Source organism: Ochotona curzoniae, unplaced genomic scaffold (genome assembly GCF_017591425.1).
Source record: "Ochotona curzoniae isolate NIBS_2020 unplaced genomic scaffold, NIBS_Ocur_1.0 scaffold_4701, whole genome shotgun sequence".
Classification (NCBI taxonomy): domain Eukaryota; kingdom Metazoa; phylum Chordata; class Mammalia; order Lagomorpha; family Ochotonidae; genus Ochotona; species Ochotona curzoniae.
Window position 1 is genome coordinate 12,012,498 of NW_024467122.1, and position 23,578 is coordinate 12,036,075.

A 23,578-nucleotide genomic window follows, 5' to 3' on the forward strand; every position below is an offset into this window, starting at 1 on the left:
GGCAAGTGTAGTGTCTTCTTGGAAGTCGCTGTCTGGTTCAAGTTAAACTCAGTGTACACTGCATGGAGGCCCAGATGACAATCACAGTTAATGGCAGAAAAGGGGAAATTCCCATTACCCTGCTTTGATATCGTACTGGTCTACTGAAATACCACAGCACAATCCACAAATCTGTAAAATCATTTCTAACAACCCCACTTTTTAAATTAATGCACATTATGGAAACTGTGCATAGACCAGAGACTGCAGAGTTTGGGAGTGGACAGGGGAATGGAACAACGGCGATCAAATGATTTACAGCTTCAACAGGTCAAGCGTAACACGGTTTTCCTGTTGTGAGCCCTAATGTACGGTTTGGTGACTATAGTTCATAATAAATTATTATATACCTAAAAATAGATCAGAGAGAAAATTACAAATATTCTAACCTTAAAAACGGGAAGCATTTGTAATGCTGCATGTGTTATCTAGCTTAGCTTAATTATTCCCCACTGTACCGTTAATAAATCTCAATCTCACTTTGTACCTTATAAGTTTAAATATCAATTTGTACCTTACAAGTACCTTATATGTTTTGTACCTTATAAGTTTAGATGTCAATTTACAATATTTTTAAACATCTAAAGAGATAAAAATCAATGCTTCAAAGTCATACAATTTAAATTTACATAGAGATTAGATTAATTTTATTTACAGCTCTGATTTTTTCAGAAGAATCTAACAGCATATTAAGCCTCAACTTGGGACACTCACATCCCTGATGAGGTGTTTGGACTGCCCACTAAGGGACTGTCTGGGAAGCAACAGGTGAGGCTCACGTATTTAAGTCTTTGCCACCCTTTGTGGGAGACTCAGCTGAAGCTTCTGGCTTCTGGCAGTTGCAGACGTCTGGAGGGTAAACCAGTGAAAGAAAGATACCACCCCTTTCTTGCTCTCTTTCACTCTCTCACTCTTGGTCTGGCCTAGCTTTCATTCTGCTTTTAAAGTAGAAGCACATGAATAACCTTAAAATAGATTTAGTATTAGGACTCTTATTTATAACTAGCTGTTTAATATAACAGCAGTAAATCGGCTCTGATGTCCATCTTATTCACCATTGTACTATGGCACCCTCTTCAGAGACAAATCGACAATCTGCACACATACACACACACACGATGGAAGTAAACGAGCAAGTAGGAGCTACATTAAACTAAAAGTCCAAATCATCCTTCATAGTGGAACGCAAGTACTCCTCTTTTAGTAAAGAATGAAATAATTCTGTCCTCTGTCATTCCTACTGTGTATTATTGTCTTACCAGACAAAGTTAATGCAACAGAACAAGACCAGAGGTGGCATTAGAACTACTGAGAGCGGGGGGAAAAAAAAGAGCCAGTATTCTAAAAAATGCAAAACTGACCTTAAAGCTTTACCAAATTGTAGGAAGTCATGGATTGGCCCATAATTTTGGTTCAATACATACATAAGGATAAAATCCAAAGCTCTCCCACACACCAGGAAAAAAAAAATTGGGAAAATGATTGCATTCCTAATGCACCACATAAAAAAACAAAAAAAATGCTTTATTCGGAAATAATGGAAAAATGCAAAGCATTATTAAAAGTCAAAAATGGGCCAAACATGTCAAACAGATACAGGAAAAAAGTGAAATGATATAGCTTTAGTTCTTCTGAAAATAATGTTTAATGAGTCTAATTACAACGAAAACCATACGCTACATTTTTATGATTTTGCTGCAATAACTTTAAAATTCATGTTAATAAACTACTTAGCATTCAGAGAGAAAGAGACATGGCTAAAATTTAAGAAAAAAAAATACGAGAGTTACCTCATATCCAACAAGATAAATTACAATGAACTGAGTGTCAGGTGCAGCTTGGGAAGCCCGCATCCTACACTGAAGCATCTGCTTCTGATTCCAGCTTCTTTATGACATTCCCCATGAAGCAAGCAGGTTATGTGTTGAATAGTTGGTTCTGTGACACCATCCACCTGAAAGATCTGGATTGGTTTCTGGGCTCCTGGCTCCAACTTAGCCCGGCTCCAGCCGGACACAGTCATTTAGAGAGCGAGTGAGTGGATACAAAAACTCTCTGTTTCTCATTCTCTGTGTGTCTTTCTCTGAGTCTTTAAAAAAGTAAAATAAATGCCAATGGACTGAAAATCTAAATGAAAAATACGAAGATAAAAGTATGCCAGAAAGAAAAACTGTAATTCAGATTCAATCCTCACATGGCACATTTTCTTTAACATCATTATTCTAGATTTGGAAGATAGGAGAAAAAAGAAGAAAAGAATACATTTTTCAGAGAAATTATATTCTAATAATGACTTTCCCATCATCACCAAGAGCAGAAGGTGTTCACGAAACAACAAATGCAATAAAATGATGAGATAATGTCAGGTCCGGATAATTGCTATGACAAAAACCAACAAGGTGACGCCATAGAGAGCAAGCAGATGATGAGAGAAGCGCTATTTTTGTAAGGGTTACACTGAAAACACTGAAGCATACTCAACCATAAAAATAAATTAGAACGCTGTTAAAATACAGAGACCCAGAGATGGACACAGTCTCGATCCAGGGACATCCTTGATACTGCTGGAGAATACAGTGAATCTTAGCAGATTGGAAGGGAGATGAAGAACAGGAATGCACACCAAAAAATTTCATGTAACATTAAAATTAAAGATAAATTCATTTTGGTTCAAAGTATTTTTGTGAACCAATTTTCATAACACACATTTTCAGGACTGTTTTGATGGTGCGTCACAGCTATGTGAATAAAACAGCTGGAGTCAAAGGAGTGGAATCCTTCAGCAGGAAGAGGTTGCCACAGGAAAGCTGACTCTCCAAAGGTTCAAGGACCTACTCTATATGGAGATATGTCCAAGATGGTTTCTTTGCAATGCGAAGACAAACTAGAGACTGATTTCACTTAAAGGATGAGATATAATTGTAAAATGACAATAATTAGACAAGTTTGAAAAGATGGCGTAACAGTCCTTATAAGGGAGAAAGAAGGTTTATGGAAGGAGAGAGAAATAGGAAAAAGCAAGAGCCTAAATTTAAAGTCACTTTTTCTCCAGCTTTAAGAGACAAAAACACATTTACAGAGGCCTAAATAATGACAAACTCTGGAGCAGGTAACACATTCCTAAAGTTAAAAATACTAAGTTGTGAATACAAACATTGGCATAATCCCTTCTGAAAAGCAATTTATCAAACTTCAATTTAGTTATATCAAATTTACTGGGAGAAAGTAACAAAAAAGGCATTCAAATGATTGATCCCTAATTCTTCTATAAGACTATTTTTGTTCCAGGGCAAGGATATTTGACAAAATTTTCGTATAAATTACAGATTTTGATGCTAGCCAAACTAACTAAATGACTTAATTTGAATTTTCTGAAATACATGTTAGATTCATTTTAATATTGCATCCAATGTATTTTAAGTTTAGTAATGACCATTTTAACAACTTAACTTTACCAACTTTAACCTTTAACATATTACTTTCAAATTTTTCAATAAGTTTCTCAAGAAAAGTGTGAATCAACCTGTTTTTATGGAGATCACTCAACCTCAAATTAAGTTCTTTTTAGAGTAATTCAAATACTGATTTTCAATATCTACTGTGAAGTTCTATCACCAGAGAAATATCCCAGAGATATGAAAGATCAATAAAAGATCATGTGAAAAAGTATGCTAACTAGGACAAGGTAAGACATTCAACAACAACAAGGGATTAGAAGATTGAAAATGTGAGTTGAGAAGAAGAGGGACAACAATGCCAATTTCTCACAGCAGAAAACAGTACAGAGAAAAACAGAACCACAGTGATGGGGACAAGCTAACAGATTTTTAGGCAGTCAGCATTTTCCTAGTTCCTTGTAAAGGTTTGGCTACCCACAAGGAAATTTCAAAGAATGCATGTTCTATTTTTGGGTGGTGTGCATGCCCTATCCAGTGTATTACTTCACATGGCATGAGTTGTCTATGTAACTGGCTGAGACCATTGATAGGTGCAGGTCAGTAGCTGCAAGCTAGAGTCAGCCCGAGTTTCAAGTGCAACATGTGAGAATAATAAAGAAAAATCATTCACATTTAAAATGATCTTTAATCATTGTGAGAACATGATCACTTTCAAACATCTGTGAGCAGTCATCGGCTGGTTTGCAAAGTCATCAAAGTTTAGGATCAATGATTTCCCAGAATAATGCTAAGCTGACGCACCAACCTGCGTCATGGATACCTCATCCACAGCCAAAGATGTTCATCTACCCTAGATAAAGCAAAAGCCTTCGCTGATGCTGAAATGGCAATGGTGGGGCATGTATAGGAAACGGGCTCCAGAGTCATTAATTGGCAACCACCAAATAGTTGAGGGTCAAGTTCGCTAAGTGAGAGCCAAGTTCAGCATTCAACGGTGAGCAAAATGCAACCTGAAGGACTCAGAAATACAGTCAGTTTGACTGGCATCTCAGCAGAGAGCCAGCTGGATGGTAACCTCTGTTAGCTGAGCCCTTCCTTAGCTGCAAGGCAGCAGCAACCCCAGATTGTTCCAGAGTCTGAAGTTTTCCACACGCCTTTACTGTAGTAAGTTCAATTCCGCTGTTCTCAGCTGAGCCAGACAATCACTGACTTGTAATTAATTCTGAAATTTAGGATAATCTACTTCATAGTAGTGTAAATGTGATATGAATTCAGCAGAAACCATAATTCAAAGCTTGATTTTTTTTTCTTTTTGTTAGCAATGAGTTAGCATATGAGTAATGAGTGAGCAATGAGTACCGTACTCATGATGATGGCTGACAGCAGCAAACTGTGGCTCCTGGTCAAGTACATCATCCTGAGAGTGAATAACTAACACTTGACAACGTACTGTGTCAAGCAAGGATGCCAAGTAGACCAGGTATATTAAATGCATTCAATTCATGATGTGCACATTAGGACATAACTCCATATTAACCCAAGGAGTATCTCTGTACTTATTTACCTAAACACATTATTAGGATAATGTATTCCACCACTGGCACACCACGCCACCAAAATGACCCAGTAAGTACAACAGAAAAATAAACAGGAGGAAAAGGATGCTTGGCCCCAAAGGCAAGCACAGAAGCTAAAGCACAATGTGAGAACTAATATCTTGTTTGCTTTCATTATTTTTTTATCAAAAATCACTTATATAGACACAGATTTTTATTTTATAAAGAACTGCATAGAATATGCATTTTCATTAATGAAATAATGAACTTTTTCAACAACTGATCAGCTTCCTGTCTAAATGTTCAAGTTGCTCTATGGTTATGTGTATGTCCATGTGTCTACAGATTTATATGTCTATAAATTTATGCACCAGGAATTAACCATGTAATTCTTATGGTTTATGGCCCTAAATCCAGTCATATCAAATGAAATTATGCGATGTTTTCTTGCACGGTACATAATTCTATTAAAAAGGTTAAAGTTCTTTGCTTTTAAGAAAGATGTAAGAACAATCATACATTTCATATTATATGCAAAAAAAACAATGAAGAGGATCTAAATATAAAGTTTTGGTTAAAATCCCAACCTCTAGATAATGACAGTTCTACCTTTTGGCTCTCTCGTGTGCTAAACACGCATACACATCCTCACCCTTGCACATGCACACTACATTCTTCCACCTCAAATTTGTTGTGGGGAATGGGACAAGTAAATGGTTGCTCTTTTTATATTTGCAAATTTACAAAAAACTTTTTTTGTATAGCTGTGGTATTTGTCAGCACCTCCAAATTTTGCAACCATAGCTCTCATTTTCAGGCAAAAATATCACAGGATGCAAACCTCACAAGAACCTTCAGGGTAGACTTTTTAAAGCAACACCAAGGCTTGGATGGCATGTGCCATTTTTTCCTACAATTAAAAAAAGTTGTTGGAGCCCACCTTTCATTCTACCTACTGTGGTTTTCAGAAAGTCACTTGACATTTTATATTTAAGGGTATGTTAGGAATTGTATGAAGAAGGGAAGAAATGAACTGCTAGGCTCCTAACAAAAAAGATAAAGAAAAGCAAAAGCCAACAGCCTAGATTGACCAGCACATGCTGTACATATGTGTTGAAATATCATACCGTACCCCTACAAGTGTACAAATATTACATGTTAGTCAAAACTTTCAAGTAATAACAATAGTAATAATTCCTTTTTACTTATCTCGAAGCCATAAAAGTCACAGAGATGTGGATTTAAATGCCTATTGTCATGACTGCACGTAAAACTGTTGGAGTCTTAAAACTAAGATTTTCTGCACTCACAACATTCGAACATACATCTTGTCTGAGCCACATGTGTTGCACTAAATAATAATAATAAGCCACTGGTAGGAGGCCTCAAGGAGACACTTAGGTTGGGAAATGGAGAAAGACTGTACACACCCAAAATACTATTCTGAAACAAAATAAAATCAATGCAAAAGGAATGAAAAAGATAGAGGTTTTAAGAGTATCATTTACTAAGGCAATATTCAAGATAATTAGTCCATAGTGGTGCTAGAACACTATGGGAAGAGCTGGTGGTTGCCAGGGCAACCAGGGAAGCCCAGACTTCCTCCTTCTGGCTCAGGAAGACAGTCTCGTTTTCCAATTGGAGCGACTGCCTTAGGAGACCTAGAGAAAGGGATTTGTCATCAGGAAGCCTCTCGCTTAGTCATTCCCATAAATATCCATGTCACTGCCTGAAGACCACACCCTATATTCTGCACAATACACTTTTTTTAAACTGCAAGAATTGCTTTAAAAAAAAAACTTTATTAAATCTTCTGCACTGCCAAGACAATATTAATTACAGGCCTTTGTGGTTATATGGGGAATCCGTCCTCAGGGAATGACAGCCCAATTATATAGAATCAATCCAAGGAAGCTATTTTTTCACTGCTTGAGGACTATATATAGTAACAGCAATGCCCAGCTCTTACAGTTATGAGACATTTTTTCTCCTGCAAAGATACAGTCTTTCATGGATGTCTCCTGATTAATCTAAGGGCATGGCCTCGCTTACTAAAATCAGTTCAAGTGATAAATTCAATGCCAGCACACCATGCAACTACTAAATTGGCTCTGCAAAGGCAGACAGACCTGAGCCCATACAGCACCGTTCCGTCAGGGTGAAGGCGGATCATGCGGTTTTTCACTGTCACTCCATGTACAAACGACTTTTTGTCATTTAAGAAATAGGTGTCGGGCACCCACAGCTGGTCGGCCACGCGATTGTCAAGCGTGAGGTTGAGAGGGATCCCAGAATAGGCAAGCCTTTTATCTCTCCAATATTGTTGAAAGTACATGGTTAAGGTATAATCCTGAGGGTGAAAAGAAAAGAAAGAAAATTAGTTAATGCTCAATCATAGGTACATTTTCCCTTTGACTGGCCAAACTGAGGCTGAAACCCAAACTCTCTAATATCTAGGATAAATGAATATCATTTCAGCAGGGTGGGAAGCAGGGGTGGCTTTCTTGTAAGTGCAAATGCCAGGTTAATTGTTATATGAATAGATATGTGCAATATATATAACTTCTTTGTTTTATGGAGGTAAGCAACATACTAGACAAGTTGGCATGTCACAGATAACTACACAGAAATAAAGAACACAGTCCTCAAAAAAAAAAGTCATCATAAACCCTGGTTGCCACCAGGGAAGATGACTGTTCCCCGAAGAGCTCTATCTCACATCAGGCAGACAGGTGCCTTAACCTCCCAGAACAGATGAGCTGCACCTATGAACTCTCCATGCAGTTTTAGCCACTTTCCTCTGTTCCACTCTCCATGATGGCTATAAATACAACCCATCCATAAACATCCACTGGGTGCCAAGGGCTTGTGGGAGAGCGTTAGGACTACCCATTGTGTTTTCTTTCCTCCCAGCTTGCCATAGCCATTTCCACATTAACTGGGCCATAATAACACCTGGAGATGGTGACATAATTAGCCTGGGGAACATGGGAGTCTGAAATCAGAGCTGAACACTGAAGATGAGCCCCTTGCTGATGCACGAGCTGGCCAGCAAAGAACATTCTTGGCAGGTGACAATGCTCTCTTTTCTTTTTTTGTGCAAAGTAGTCTGTCCACTGAGAAGAATGTCAGGGAAAGGATAAGTATGAGGGAAAACAAGTCACTAAAACTTTTAGCAAACACCCTTCATTTCCATGATCACCAAGGCTGAAAATCTGACATATACAGCACATTGTGAACTCCACAATGGAAACTGAACAATCAGAGTTTAGAAGGTAAACTCTCCAACAGGGGAGGAAAAGTTCCTGCTGTTCAATTCAGACTTTCAGGTCCTGTCTGTAAACATCCTCACTTTGCAGGATGTGAGAACTGAACATCAAATCAGCTGAATAATCCAGGAGATACAGGTATTCTAGCCCATCCAGCATTGCTTTAACTGTCTCATGGGGCCATTCTCAGTATGGCTGATCCAACAATTCCTATTCAATTTGCTTCTCAACAGTGTTAGGTTTTCAGGAGTTTATGACACGAAAAGGGAAGATGCCGACCTTCAGGAGTGCACAGTAAGAAGTAACAAACCTTACACACCCTGGGTGGCCCAAGACAATGCTCCTTAGTTTAAACTTGGAAGATACACAAAAAAATCTAAGGAAACAAGGGGGAAATAAATCTAGATGGAAGGCCTCAGGAGAGGTTTTATTTGTACTTTAGGGTAGAAATAGCATTTGAGTAGCTGAGAAGAAACAGCACTCTCGAACTACTTTCTAAATGCCACTCCCAGATATTTCTATGTGTGGATCCTAATCACCATTACCACCACCAATGAGAAATTTTCACAGGCTATGCATTTGGCCAAGAGGTTGAGATGTCAGTTGGAACTTACACACTCCATACAAAGGCACCTGGATTTGCTTCTTGACTCCATCCTCAATTTCAACATCTTGATAATGTGCACCTTGCGAAGCAGCAGTGCCAATTTAGGTATTTAGGTCTCTTCCACCCATATTGGGGACCAAGGTTGATTCTCTGGCTCCCGCTTTGGCCTGGCCCAACCAAACCTATTTGGGCATTTAGGGAAGTCAACCAAAGGTCAAGGGCTCTTTCTGTCCCTGTCTCTCTGCCTCTCAAATGTGTGTGTGTGTGTGTGTGTGTGTGTGTGTGTGTGTGTGTGTGTGTAAACTTCAAAACAGAGGAGTGGACAGAACAGGCAGTACTAAAAACATGTTAGCAATATAGTAGGGAACAGGAATGACAAAGATCCAGTAATGTCACTTTTGTAACACTCATGGGAAACCCTGGGGAGGGTGATGTGCTGCAGTGCATATTTCGTGGAGCAGTTGACAGATCTGGACAGCACAGCACTGCCCACAAATGAGACACTTGGCTACCAGCTTTGCAGCCAAAGAAAAGTCACGAATGACATGTATTAGGACAACAAACAAGTGTGTTAATTAGCTGTGTGCTTTATCTTCTGTAACCTGATTCTTGGATGTCAGAGACCTGGCTCACCTGGGAAGGACTACCCCTCCAAGGGCTAGCCAGTTCCTAGAGAGGCAAAACACTTTGGGAGTACATCCTCCACAAGCAACTCTAACATGAAGTTCATATCTTAACCATTTCCTTTACTGTAGGTCCTCACATTAGTGTTTACCTGGCTTAATGTCTTCAAGACTGAACTAATTTAAACTACTAATCCTGAGCCTGCTTACCCTACCCGTCCTATTTACCACAGTGAAGCCTTGGCCCCTAGTTGTCTCTTCTCTCTCTGCCCCATGGCCCATTCTGTGTATCATCCCTACCCAACATGGCAGGATACCCTTTCCTTTCAGTCACAGTAAGAAATAAACTATCCTACTAATGGCACTTATCTCTTTTTGGAATAAAAGAGTTTCACTTGTTTCCTTCTCTAATTCCCAGCCCCACCACCTCACTCTTGAGTCACAAAGATCAGCACTCTTGCCAGAGCGCCCACTGACTGGCTTTCAAATGAGGATGGAAACATACTATTGTGTCCTGGGAGCCCCAAGGACACTCACTGTCTTATTTTGGTCTGTCGCTCTCCACACCAGGAACAGTGCAGCTCAGTGTGGGTCTCAGAGGCTGGATGGAGGGAACTGAGTGCATTTGAGAGAAGAGCTTATATAACATTGGAAAACAGTAGTATTTCGCCCCAAATCCTTCGAATCTCCTACAGGGTAGACTCAATGACAACCATGGGGACCCTAATCAGTAGTCAGTTATGTTCCCAGGCAGAAACAAGTGGGCAAAGAGACAAGGACAGCGCAACAGTACAAGCCTCCCAGCGATGTTGTGTGAAGCTTGGAGGCAGCTGGTGAAGGATTCTGTTGTCAGAGAGGAAACTGCTGCCTCCTACGATGTGCAGCAGCGAACAATGAATCGGACAGCAAGGCCAGCTGCTGGTGTGTTTTGATCCTTCAGCATACATTGTCTCACACTGATGAAAACATACAAATTGAGAAGGTTGCCATCATCTTCCCATCTTCTGCCTTCCATCCACCTTTAATATGAGTAGCTGGGGCCTGAAGTTGGAGCTATCTCCCTCCATTGCCTGACTTTGCACCAGGAAATCCTGTACGAAGACTAGAGTCAAATGACCTGGTAGGATGATAGTTTACAAAGATATCTTGGGGAAGGAAGAGTCAGGTTATGGGAAGCTATTCTTCAGGTGCATTTATTAAAAAATACTGCACCACTGAATCCCCTGTGCTTATAAACAGCACAGCTGCTGTAGAAAAAATGCCTTCTACATACATGGTCTTCAGGGGACCTTGAAAAGTGGTGACATTTAGAGTGATATGTCCATGACAAGGGAAGAGAACAATCCAAGAAGATGATGATGATAAAGAGCCCCCTCAGAGTCTGAATGTCAAGCCATTATCAAGAAGATACTTTCAGACCAGGAAAGCACCAGACATTTGCATAACTCCTGTTAGTGGGCACTGAAGTCCCTATGGAACATGACCTCGAGTCAGAGGAATAGTTCCTGGCCTTCAACCTGAAAGCTCAAGGTAAACAAGTGACATCAAATTCGAAAGCAGCAAATGGCTGGGAAGAGTGAAGCAAGTCCAACAGCCAGTCAGGAAACCCTGATAGGATGCCTGCTGGTGGCTAACAGGGTCCTGAGGCAGTAACAACAGACACCAAAGGAACAGCCAGCACTGTTCAGAGAATCAAACACAGCTCTGCAGTTGTGTTAGCAAAGTCCCTCTCTCTGCCTGATTTCCAGAGTACACAAGGAACATCTGTTTATGCAGACACTGATTCAGGCACCTGACAAACATTTACCGAGTATTTCCTATGTGCTAGGCAATGTCTTTAAGGAAGAGATGAAGGAGATGTGGTATAGGCTCTCAGGGGCTGGCCATCTGGAAAAGGTAGCCATAATGGAAAAGCAGTCAGAACTAGGTGCTACATGAAACATAAAGAGATTTAAGTCTCAGAAAGAAACTATACTTAGGTAAAATAATCAAGGATGACTTCCTGGAGAAAAGAATCATGCAGTCTGAATCTTGAAAAGACACCTAAACAAAGAGGTTCCAGATGGTCACTGCCACCACAGGTATCTTTAAAAGCACAGAATCGTGGAGAACAAGGCAAAAGGGTGGCTCCCCAGGGCCATCTTGACTTCTACCTGGGCTAGCGCTTCCAAATGCAGTGTAACTGAGGGAGGTCCTAGAGTGAAGGAAGGGGCTATAGCAGAGGCCCTGAAGTGAAGAGCTGTTAGAGGCTCTGACAGTTATGGATATCAGAACCAGAAGTCATAGCAATGGCATAGCAGGAACCCCATTTTTTGTGATGTCTCTGAGAACCCACAATCCAATCTCGTTCTGTTCTGGTTGCTAACCTACATAGCAAGAAGGAAGAGCCTTCAGGTAACTTGAGTGCTGAACAACCTAACACACCAACAGCCTCCATCATGACACCAGGAAGTGGAGAGTATTGCCTCCTTTCCCACTTTTCCATAGGTAAAGCTCCTAGATGGAGACTTGCAGGAGAGAAGTGTGGCGGAGCAGTCAAATGGAGCGGTGGATGTGAGGACAAGTGGGATCCAGGAAGAAGCCAGACTTGAGAAAATAGCAGGAATGAGGGAAGATTATGTGGGAAAGATGGCCCAGGGAGGAGCATGCCCCACCCCATGTAGTTGGTGTAGAAACCTTGCACTGGGTGGGTAGCTTAATTGGATCAGCACACACAGGAAGAGACAGGCTGTCTCCTGACAATGATTTCTCGGCTTTTGTGCAAGCAGCCATGTGAGCACATCTAGACAGTCTGCATTGGAAGAAGCAACAGAGGTATTGGCTGAAAGGTCAGAGCTCGCAGAAATAGCAGCTGCCAGGCAGAGATGCAACCCACCGGATCCTGCTCAGAACACACAAAATCACCTGTTCCGAGGAAGGTCCTCATGCAGAGATGCCGAGTGACACTCCACACTCCAGACTACCCCAGATTCAGCAGCTCTGGTTCATATTCTAGGTTCACAGAGATCATTCTGGTTATACACTGATGACTTCACTTCCCTTAAGGGAAGGCTGAGACTTGAAGCCATTCAAGCAGTTGTAGAATATAGTTATGTATATATTTCTATACCCATGGAATATATATGCACCAGTAATTTCTCACACTCATCTTCAGCAGGGATAACAAAATCCCTGGGGACATGGAAAATATTTGATTTCTGGATAAGGCACAAAACAAACCCTGAAATAGGGTACCACAGATATCTGGAAGGTTCCAAGAGAAAGTTATCAATTTGTGGTGCTTCACACTTCTTACCATGACCCCAGGGCTCTCAGCAGCCCAATCCCAAATCCTCAGCAGGGGAGAACACCAGAGACACCTTATGCAGAACTATTTTCTTTGGGCACCTAAGATCCTGGATCAGACTTCCAGAGGTGTGTGGGCCATAACCCAGGATGCCTGATGAGACCTTCTGGGTTTCTTCTCTATCAAGTTCATCTTTATCTGGGACCACTATTTGGACAAGGGAATTTTCCCAGCATTTTTGATGAGAAGTGCAGAGATTGCTACAGAAATTGCAGCCCTGGGGTTCAATGGAGACAGTTCAAGCATTGAGGTGAAAAGCCTAATGGTATCCTCATGGGAATCCTCCAGATCGCTGAGAACTGGGACTGTCTAGGTTACATTGTATAAACATGACTTTTTTCATTTTATTATAGTTGACATGAACTGTGGTGGTTTATTAAAATCATTAGATATGATACAACACTCCATACTCTCTCCCACTCCCTCCTTCTCTCCCTTGCTACAAAGTACTTTGAAGAATTGAGGATGAACCCAAAGAAATACTGAAGTAAGAATTGTCTTTTTAAAAAAGAGTCTTTCTTAAAAAGAATGTTACAAAAATTATTTGAACCAAAAAAGTCATTTGTTCTTCTGGTACTTGTTAGGGATCATAAAGTCCTTTGATAATCTAATGAAATCAAAGTCCCTCTCCAAAGGCAAACATGTTCTTTCTCTGTTTGCTGAGCTGTCAAATCAGTCATCAGAAACCATTGAAGCTTACCAAAATGCATGTTTTAATGTGCTCCAAAACTTTGTTTCATGTGCAGCTAAAAAGCCAGAGTCCATGGGTGAGATGTCACATCTGGCATAGACTCAGTGATTGGGAACCAAGATGCTGTTCTAAGAGTGACATAGGAAGAGGTGGGGACTGCTTGTTACTACAGTGCTAGAAGTCCTGAGTGCTGGGGTGAAGAGCAGACATTTGCGAATTTGAATGCCCTATTGAACCAAGCATTTATATATGTATGACGGTCCTTTCAAAATCGCCTGAGAATATAAAACTAGATCATCTTTAGGTGTAAATTAAACCACTTCAGCTGAATTGCAGTAAGATACATAAACAACAAAACTTCTCTCTGCTTGTGCATGTCTCTCGGCATTTGTCACATTAAAATGACAAAAATACATATTTGAAAATGGAAATACTGCACATTATTCTGCAATTAAGTCATTGACAAAAGCCCTCTATACAGGAAATGAAGAAGAAATTGAGTATCCCAGAGAAAGAAATGCAATCTCTAAACCAAATTTAACATTTTAACAGCAGCTGTGAAAACCACAGGACACCTGCATCTGCATCTGGTTCAGCAAGTTTGTGATACCAGACCTGGCAGGTAAGTTGTTCTCAGGCCAAGGAAGGTGAAAAATCCTAAGATGCTTACGAAAGGCCTAAGTGGTGATTACTTTCTTTGCAGGCATTCCCAACCATAAGGTCAGGCAGGGCAAATCTTAGTACTTCTATTGACAAGACTTATTTAGGATAGTCTATCCCATTCTGTTTAACAGCCTACAAATGAATATCCAACTTTATAGCCTTCTTTCCCCCCACAGCAGAATTGCGTGGTATTTCAGTCTGCATTTGCTGGATCTGTGTAGCAATGTGCAATGATAATGCATGATTCACCCACTCTCTGCTTTCTTCTCTCCCTCCCTCCTTCTTACTTCCATTGTTCACTGAGTATCTACTACAAATGACTGTGCTAGGTGCTAGGGGTCCACAGACAAGGAAGACATAGTTAGTGCCAATAAGTAGCTTACAATCTAATGGGCAAAACAAAAAAATAAATAATAAATTGTAGTGATTAACAGAAGGAGTTTTGAAATCAAATATATGCAAGAACCAAGTTGGCTTCCTGCTGGCCAACTGGAGAGTCCTCTCTGTCCTGAGCCTGAACACCTTGTCTAAGACCACTCTGAAGACACACGGTCAAGCGCCTGGCACGAGGACAGTCATAATTGGCTGTCAATGTTAGGGTTAGAACCTGCTAAGCCACGGAAGCCTCCACTCCAAGTCCAAGAAAACAGGGCAGAGATAGCCCATCTAAAGGCTAGTACAAAATATATTATATAATAAAAAATTAATAATAATTTAAAAAAAAATTAAAAGGCTAGTGCAATTCCTGTTGTTCTGGAAAGCCCCATTGCTGAGACAGTCCATCCCTTAGGGCAATGAGTGATAAACTTTACCAATGAGCTTTTCAGCATGTCCCCCATCCACCTTATTGATGTGGCCTCCTTTCCTTCCCCAAAAAGCGGTTACAGAAGGGACTATGCCAGCTGCCCAAATCAAAGAAAGCCTGGCCTCAAATCTCCTGTTCTCCATCAAAGTGTGCTAAAACCCCACCCTTTTTACTCACATCTTGGTGACCCTAAAATTCTTTTTTATATTTTAACTGACTGCCTCTTCTACTTCCTGGAATCCTAAAAATTGTAAAACCAGTCAGTGTAAAACAAGTATGTCATGATCTGTTGTCTGATGCTATAACAAAATACCTAACTTTGGGTAATTCACAAAAAAGCTTTTCGTGATACATGAGCTCCAGGAGGCTGAAAAGTCTAGAAACTTGGCACAAGCATTTCTCAAGGACCTTGTGCTGCACGCAAACAGGAAGGCTGAGCGGGTGCAAGGCCACAAGCACGCTAGCTCAGCTCTCTCTCCCATTTCTCAATCAGTGAGTGCCACCTTGGGAGCCCTACCCTTATGACCTTATTCAATCTTTTTTAAAAAAAAGATTTATTTATTTTTATTGGAAAATCAGATATACAGACAGGAGGAGAGACAGAGAGGAAGATCTTCCATCTAATGGTTCACTCCCCAAGTGGCCGCAATGGTTGGAGCTGAGCTAATCCAAAGCCTGGAGCTTCTTCCAGGTCTCCCAGGCGGGTGCAGGGTCCCAAGGCTTTGGGCCATCCTCAACTGCTTTCTGAGGCCACAAGCAGGGAGCTGGATGGGAAGCAGAGCCACTGGGATTAGAACTGGTGCCCATATGGGATCCCAGGCATGCAAGGCAAGGACTTTAACCACTACGCTATTGCGCCGGGCCCAACCTTATCCAATCTTAATCATCTTTCAAGAGCCCCACCTCCAGATAGCATTACCATATGAACTTACGGACTAAGTTCACAGCACACAGAGATTTTTAGGGAGATACACCCAAACCATAGCAAAGAGTTCCAGAGTTCAAAAAGTTCACAGAGAATGAACATTATCCACTTTCCATGAATTTTTGGAAACCCTACCTCATATATTTAAAAGCATCTCAATAATCAGAACTGGCAAGGGAGGAAGTTGGGTTGCAAATGAAGTTGAAGTTTATTAATATTGTCTATTCTTATTACATCATCTCGACAGGCCAAAGACTCACAATCTGTAGTTTCTATTTGCCCATTTGAATATTACATGCATTAGATGCACTAGTCACCTGTGTGAAATCTACAAGGACTGTTGAAAACATATTGAAATCTCCCCATCTCATAGAGGGACCAAAAATATTGGCACAAGATAAGAATTTGTTTGAAAATATGTTGTTCTTTCCAAGTATGAAAACACATCACAGACATTTTTTTCTTGATTCAAATATGCTTGAAAAGCAAATTAATTGCACTGGTCTACATTGGAAAGCACAAATAAACAACAATATCAACACAAACTGTAAGAAGTCAACTTAAGCCATTGAAAACCAAGAAAATGCAAGGAGGATGGCTTTGGCTATATAAACCCTGCAAGAAAGAGTAGGTGCTGGAGTTTTACAGGATGTGGTAGAGGAGGGGGAGCCAGAATCACTGAGCTGACACACCTCATCATTCTGAAACCCAGCAACATCTTGTGTAAAATAGGATCACAAATCTCCCTTAAACCAAAGTGCTAAACTTAGAGTGGGCTATCAGTACTTATCACCATGCTGTACTGGCAACCTGCTTTGGAAATCCTACCTTTTCTTCCCTTATCCCACTGCAGGACTAATGCCCTAGGAAGGAAGTTCTCTCCCAAAGCCCTGAAAATGGTCCCACCTCAACCAGATTCCAGCCCCAATGTTCCATACTAAATACAAACCAAAATCAAGGGAAATATGTTCTCTGTTCCAAAAATGTTCTTGAATTCCTAAGAAATCCAAATGAATGCAAGGGTACTTCAAAAAGTACTCTGAAAATGGAATTCTAACATGTTTATTTGGTGTAATTATTTTGATATCTATTCACATGGGGTCTTCAGAAGGCCCATGAAATATGACTGCTATGGAAAAGTGATGCGTGGGTTTTGAAAACTTTTCCAGCCAAAACAGACTTGGTTTTCATTCCATTATCCACAAACTGATTTAAATTCTCTTGAAATTTGTGTAGAATTCTCCAAACTATGTAAAGAAGATTTCACTCTCTGCTTCTGAGAAATCCAGTTTCTTATTTTACTCTATATCCAAATGCAGCTTAGATACAAGTAAAGTATCAGGTCACTAGATTTTTTTTCATAAACCTTTTTTTTTCTATTATATGTTTTACAAGTCCAAATTAAAACTTGAGACAATTTATTAAAACAATAGGAGCAGCAGCAATAAAAACAAAAACAGCTCCAGCCTCACTTGCTAGGTGGGGCTCACCGTGACCTGGGCCACTTTTAGTGTTTCCATGCTCACATGCCACCTGCCGTATAAATTATACCTTTATATTTAAAATGACCTCCTCGCGTAAGGAAGATTTTCACTGTCTCCTCTGCAAATGCCTTTAATTGTTACACTGGTGCCAGACTGCAGCTGTTTTTTTGGAAGAGGGTGCTTATGCTTCCAAACCAAGTACCAAAGAACCTAAGTTGAGCATCTTCCCTTCCCCTCCCCTCTCTAACCAACCTTTAGGACTTGGTCTTTTCCTTTGCTGTCTCTGGGATAGTCTCACTCTAACCTTCAACACTGGTTAAGTCACTCTGTTTTGTTGGTATTATGTTCTAAATATCTTCTACATCTAGAATCAGATCATGCAGTCAACAGCAACAGAAGAGAAGGTTAGAAAGTTCCACCAAGACCAACAGGATGGGGGATTAGATGAGCCCCTTAACCTGTAAATTGTTTCTGGGTAGAATCTCTATCTGTGATGAGCACATTAACACCAGAACTCAGACACAGTGTGGTCTAAATGGAATATATAGATAGCCAGCAGTCTCACACTCTCATGGAAACAGATGTTCCAGTTATACTCAGATACTGTACAAATGGACTCAGGGAATGTGCTCGCAAAGCGGAGAATTATTGGATATCCACCTTAATTTTATTATTTTAAGTGCTTCTGTGCTTGTTTTAATTTACTTGGAAGACTGAGCAAAAAAGAGAAAAGAAAGAAAGAGAAGGTGAGTTGAGGAAAGAGACAGGAGTGGAGGAATGAACTGGAGGAGACTGGAGGTGAGCAGAGTCTAAGGATTACATGTTCTTCAATGGTGATGAGTCTTCTCAAGGGTTGTGAAGTTTGTACTGGGAGATTGCCGAACTGAGTGTAACATAGATCATTTCTCTCTGTATCCTTTCAAGAGGGCAAGGCAAAAAGAAAAGAAACCAAGGCTTAACTAGTAAAAACTTTTACCAGAAAATAGAAAACAAATCCATTTTAAAATAAGATTCCTGCTACCCATGTGTACTCTGCTCTTACAATGAATATATGTGTAGGTATGTATGTATGTGTGTGTGTGTGTGTGTCTGTGCACGCGTGTGTGTGGTGTATCAGGAGTTTTCAACGAATTTCCTCATCCTAAGTCATGTGGATTAATGATGTCACACATTTCAAAGTACTTTCAATGTCTAAGAAGATGTGCTATTTTTAGACAGCAAGACAATTCATTTCTGAGATCATGTCTATTTCTGGCAACATCCAGATTTTTTTTACTTATTACTGTAAGACAGATTATAATATTATCACTAGTACAAGTCACAGAACTGAAAATACTTTCATTGCTTTAACTGAATTTTTCATTTTCGTCAGAAAATGTGTATGCCCATCTCAGAATAGAATGGGGAAAAGTAGTCCCATTCTCTAAAACACTGTCATCAAATCCTACATATCCAAAGTTAAACTTGCAGGTAGATTTTAATATGCCTACTCAAGCACAGTGCTGGAGACGGTGGAAACACAAGTGTTAATTGTTAGGTAGGAAAGTAATAGTAGTTTATTTTTGCTTCCTAAATTAAAGACTTTGAGCTCTCAAATTGTGCTGGATCCCTCCAATGACGTAGTTAGAGTTAGCTGTGTGATAAACTGTGCTTTGACCTTGATCCATGAGGCTTCTGTCTTCTTCCAGCATCTGGGAAACGATGACAAGCTAACTCAATAGGCAAGAATCTTACTCTCTGCCATTCGTGAACAAACACACTCTCCTGCTTTTATTCCTGCATAACTGGCACTTCTTGTTCACTGCTTCTTCTAAGTTCTACTTGTCGTTTTAGAGGCCAAGAGTTCTTCACTCATCATCCATCACTCCACAAAAAAATCCTGGTCTCTTCTCTATCTGCTCTGACTTCCTTTGGTATAGATTCTTGCACTGCACCCACACGCACAGAACTCTGAAGTTTTATTTCCTTTAAGATGTTATATCAAGCACATCCAAACTGAATTGTTGATCCTACCCTAAACAGAGATCCATCCATTTGTAGTCTTCCCAAATTCACGAAACAACATCCCTTTCTTACAGTTTTTCAAGTCAAAATCCCTCGTGACATTTTTCACACATCTCTTCTGCCACAGTCTACATTATTAGTGTACCCAAAAGGACCTAAGTTTCAGCACTTCTCCCACTTGCTATTGCTTTTGTTCACATCCAACTCCTCACACCTTCCTCACTATAGTAACCATCTCACCTGATTTCTTGAACCTTTCTTCTTCCATTACCCTGTTCTCAATAAAACAATGAGAGTGATGTATCATCAGCTAATGTGACATCATTTCTTCTGCATAAACCTGTAAAATGGCCCCTTGTTAAGAAAAAATAAAAACTAAGTCAACATACTCTGACTCAATCCCCAACTCGCTGGTCTCATGCCCTGCTTCTGCCACTTCTGCTAAACGTTTTTGCCATAATTACCCATTTCATTACTCCCCAGATGATCCAGTCACCCTCTGACTTCAGGTCCTTTGCATTAGCTGTTTTTTCTGTCTGGAACTCTCACTCCAGTACCCTCACCTCTGGCTGATTTCCGTAACTAGTAAGTCTTGGTGAAAATGCACCTTTCAATGAGTCATTCCTGGCAATGCAACCTTTACTCTATGCGCCCTTTCAACCTTTATACTGATCATATTTCTGTACGACACATACATTTATTGTTTGTTTCACTCCTGTCTCTTCTGCTATAAAGTCAGAGTCAGGACTGCAAAGGTTTCTGTCTCCTCAGTCACAGTCGCATTCACAGGACTTAGGACATTATCTGTTCTGAATAAACGCTGCATAAACATCTGCCGAGTGAGTGAATAAAAGCCCTATGTCATTAGGATGCTGGAATGTTTCTTCAGAAGGGTTGATATGCCATACTTATTGATAACCTTGGAGCACTTTTGCTGAAAAACTTTCTGCAGTAAAATGTTATACCTCAAACCATTGTTAGTATAGACAGACAGTACAGACTTCCAGTGAAGATATTTTCTTGGTTACCTGAAGCCTTGACAAAACAGACAGGGCTTCCTATCACTGTCCTTTAGAGAGTTGCAGATTTTCTTTTCTAGAACACGTTTTCACTACATCGCTTTAAAGAGTAAAAACAGTTAAAATGTTCTTTTAACTATTTAGTCCTACGAGCATGTCAGCTTCACAAATACTCAATTTTCAGCGTCTGCTTGTAGAATTCCTTATTTCCCCAATTGTTTCTCTCTGCCTAGTCACTGACAACAAGGGCAAATGACAATAAACCTTTAAAACACCAAGTGTAGCTTTCAATGATTTGTTTTCCTTTTTCTCTGCGTATCTCCACCCTTTTTGTGGTTTCTAGGACACTCTACTTTTCCTGTGAATTGAATGATATATTTGAATTATGTGTGTTATAGTTTATTCAATATTTCTAGTGGCTTTCAATGGCGAGTTCTTTAAAACTTCTTCTCAAACACATTTCTGAACACAGAAGTCCCCAACCCTCATCAGAACGCCTGGGTGGTTTCCATCCTCAGACTAGCACCAGTAAAGTCACAGTGACCTCCAAAGTGCACTTGTTTGCCCTCTGGAGGTATTTGGGCAGGTGCAGTAGGGCTGAGAGCGCGTTCTTGCTGAGACACAGCTCAGTGTGTGAGATGGCACGCCTCAAGAGTTTATCCAGACCTAGTGCTCTTCTCTGGTTTCAAGTGCTGGCTGGTATTCCCCAGCTCAGTCTGCATATTAGAGTGACCACGCTCTGTATCTGATCTTTCCTCCTCCATCATTTTCCCCAAAGTGATCTAAGATGTTTCACAAACTCTACATCTGATGATTCTCATTACCATCTGAAGATCCGAGATCCCTTGGGGTGCAGATTCCTTATCTGTGGTTATGACAGCTCTGGTAGGTAGTCTCATTTTCTTCTTTCTTTGTCCAGCATCATTTCTTCATCCAGTTCCAGGACATACCTCAGCTATAGTGAGTCAGAGTTGCCCAAGGTAAGATCCAGAATTGGTACCCTTTTAAAAACTCCTGAGTAATTTGTGCATGTAATCAGTTTTTAATATCACTCATATACACAATCCGTGGACTCTATTTTGCTTGGAACCTTTCAATTAAATCAAAATCAGGAAAATGTTTCCTAACATCAAGAATCAATATTTAGAAAGCCTTCATATGTGCAGAAACACAGGTAGAAGAGCCATTCCTCCTAGGCTCTGCCTTGGGAAGAGTTTTCTCGAGGTAAAAACACAGTCTCCCACTCCTGGACTGTGGTGCCAATGCAGTCTGGCTGAAAACTACTTCAAGCAGACTCAACATAAACAAGTCATCTCATGTCAACATCTGACATGCCAGGAGGCAGTCAGAGGTCATATCTCTGGCATCACAGGTTTCCAGACGGAACTCACTGTAGCACAAGTGTCTAATGACAGCCTGAGAACAGTGAGCTGCCCATTCCTGATTCTGATGTTAAAACAATCATGGCCCCCAATCCAATGCACACAGTCAACCTCAGACTGACTGTTTCCATAAAATCTGGTTGTCAGCATTCTAGAACACTTACTCATTAAACTTTAATTTTTGCTCATTTATATAATTCAGAAACTATACTGTTGCCTCAGACATGGTATTAAAAAGTGGTATATTCATGTAGTTTGTTCATGTAGAAATCCATTGCTCCTGAGATTCAGACACTCTTATACATACATGTTGTTGGGTAACATGTATGTTTCTCTACTGTACACTCCTGGTAAACGTACAGAGACGTATCTAACTGTTCCCTTCAGTGCAGAGGTGTGTGTATCGTGTATGCAGACCAAAGTTACAGGTCTCACAGAGAAAGTAACATGTCCATGGCCCCAACAAGACTTGTGAACAGTCCATTTTTATTGCAAAAAATGTCTTTATTTTAGGTTGGAGAGTTGATACATAAACAATCATCATTAATCGACTCAAAAATGAAAAGCTTTAGCTTAACAAAGCAACGGCATTCCCTCAGCTGGGGGCTGTGGTGCTGTCAGACACAATATTTGACACTATTCATATTCAAATGGGCTCAAAGAAGTTATGACACAGAGCTGTGGCCCAGCCAAACCTATGGGAGGCCACTGAGAGTAAATTTTAAAGTAGCATTCAGATTGTGATTTAAAACAGCAAGCAATCTCTACTCAAGCGATGATTAGAGCATCAGCTATCAAGCTAATTGTACATTTTCCTGATTTTGAGAGCAATGTTGGATATTAAAATACAGGTTTTCAATATGTAAGTTTCCTCAATTGAATAGCAGCTAAGGTATTTTTAGCACGAGCACAATAATCCAAAGCGTTCTTTCTATTTCTAATGCTTTTGCAGACTGTTTGGAAACAGAACAGCTAGGATTCAGCCACTTTTTCAGCTGATGGCACAGCCAACAAATATATTTTCCTTGAGTGAGTTTGGAATTGTGAATGCCAGATCCAGCTGTAATATACCTAAATATGTCAATTAATTAACTGCTGTGTTAATCAGAATTACAGTTTATGATTTATAACTGGCAATATAATTAACAGCTGGTAATTGAATCAGTCATGATTCACATGGTTTACATTCACCTTTAAAACTGTGAAACTGTTGCCACTTAAAACGTATGGGTATGATGTCACCCAAGCTACAATCCATTTGATTGTCCCCTGCTATGCTCTGACTTAAAATACAAAATCTCTAAGGAGAGTATTTGATCATGTTAATCAGTAGATCACTGGGTAAGCGACACGTAAAAGATTCTTGGGCTCTCATCTCAACCCTATCTTCAAATTTCCCTTTATTCACAGCTGCCTGTAAAAATCTGTCAGACTCCCCGTGAAACACACGAATTACCAAAATATCTAGAACTTGGTCACCACGTGCTTCGATATTCTGGAGCTGGAACTAATGTTGGGAGGCTCTGCAAAGTCGGTCAAAACAATCTACAGGTCGTGTAAAAAGCAACACAATGTCTGAATCCTAGATGTGTACTATTTGTAAAACATCCATAGCAGTGGAAAACACAGATGACCTTCAGAATTACTGTTGTCTCACTCAAAATAGTGTAACTGTCCTCCTTTATCTGTGTTCTCCTCTCTATGTACCTGTGTGTGCGTACACACACACACACACACACACACACACACACACACACACACACACAC

General features: G+C 40.2%; 1 protein-coding gene across 3 annotated transcripts in view; it reads right to left on the minus strand.

Annotated features, from left to right (window-relative positions):
- GABRB3 (gamma-aminobutyric acid type A receptor subunit beta3) overlaps window positions 1-23,578 on the minus strand; it is a 213,705-nt gene that overhangs the window by 55,433 nt on the left and 134,694 nt on the right. For all 3 annotated transcript variants that reach the window (XM_040968828.1, XM_040968829.1, XM_040968830.1), the window contains exon 4: window positions 7,123-7,343. In XM_040968828.1, coding sequence (XP_040824762.1) covers window positions 7,123-7,343 — 221 coding nt within the window. The remainder of the gene's footprint in view (window positions 1-7,122; window positions 7,344-23,578) is intronic.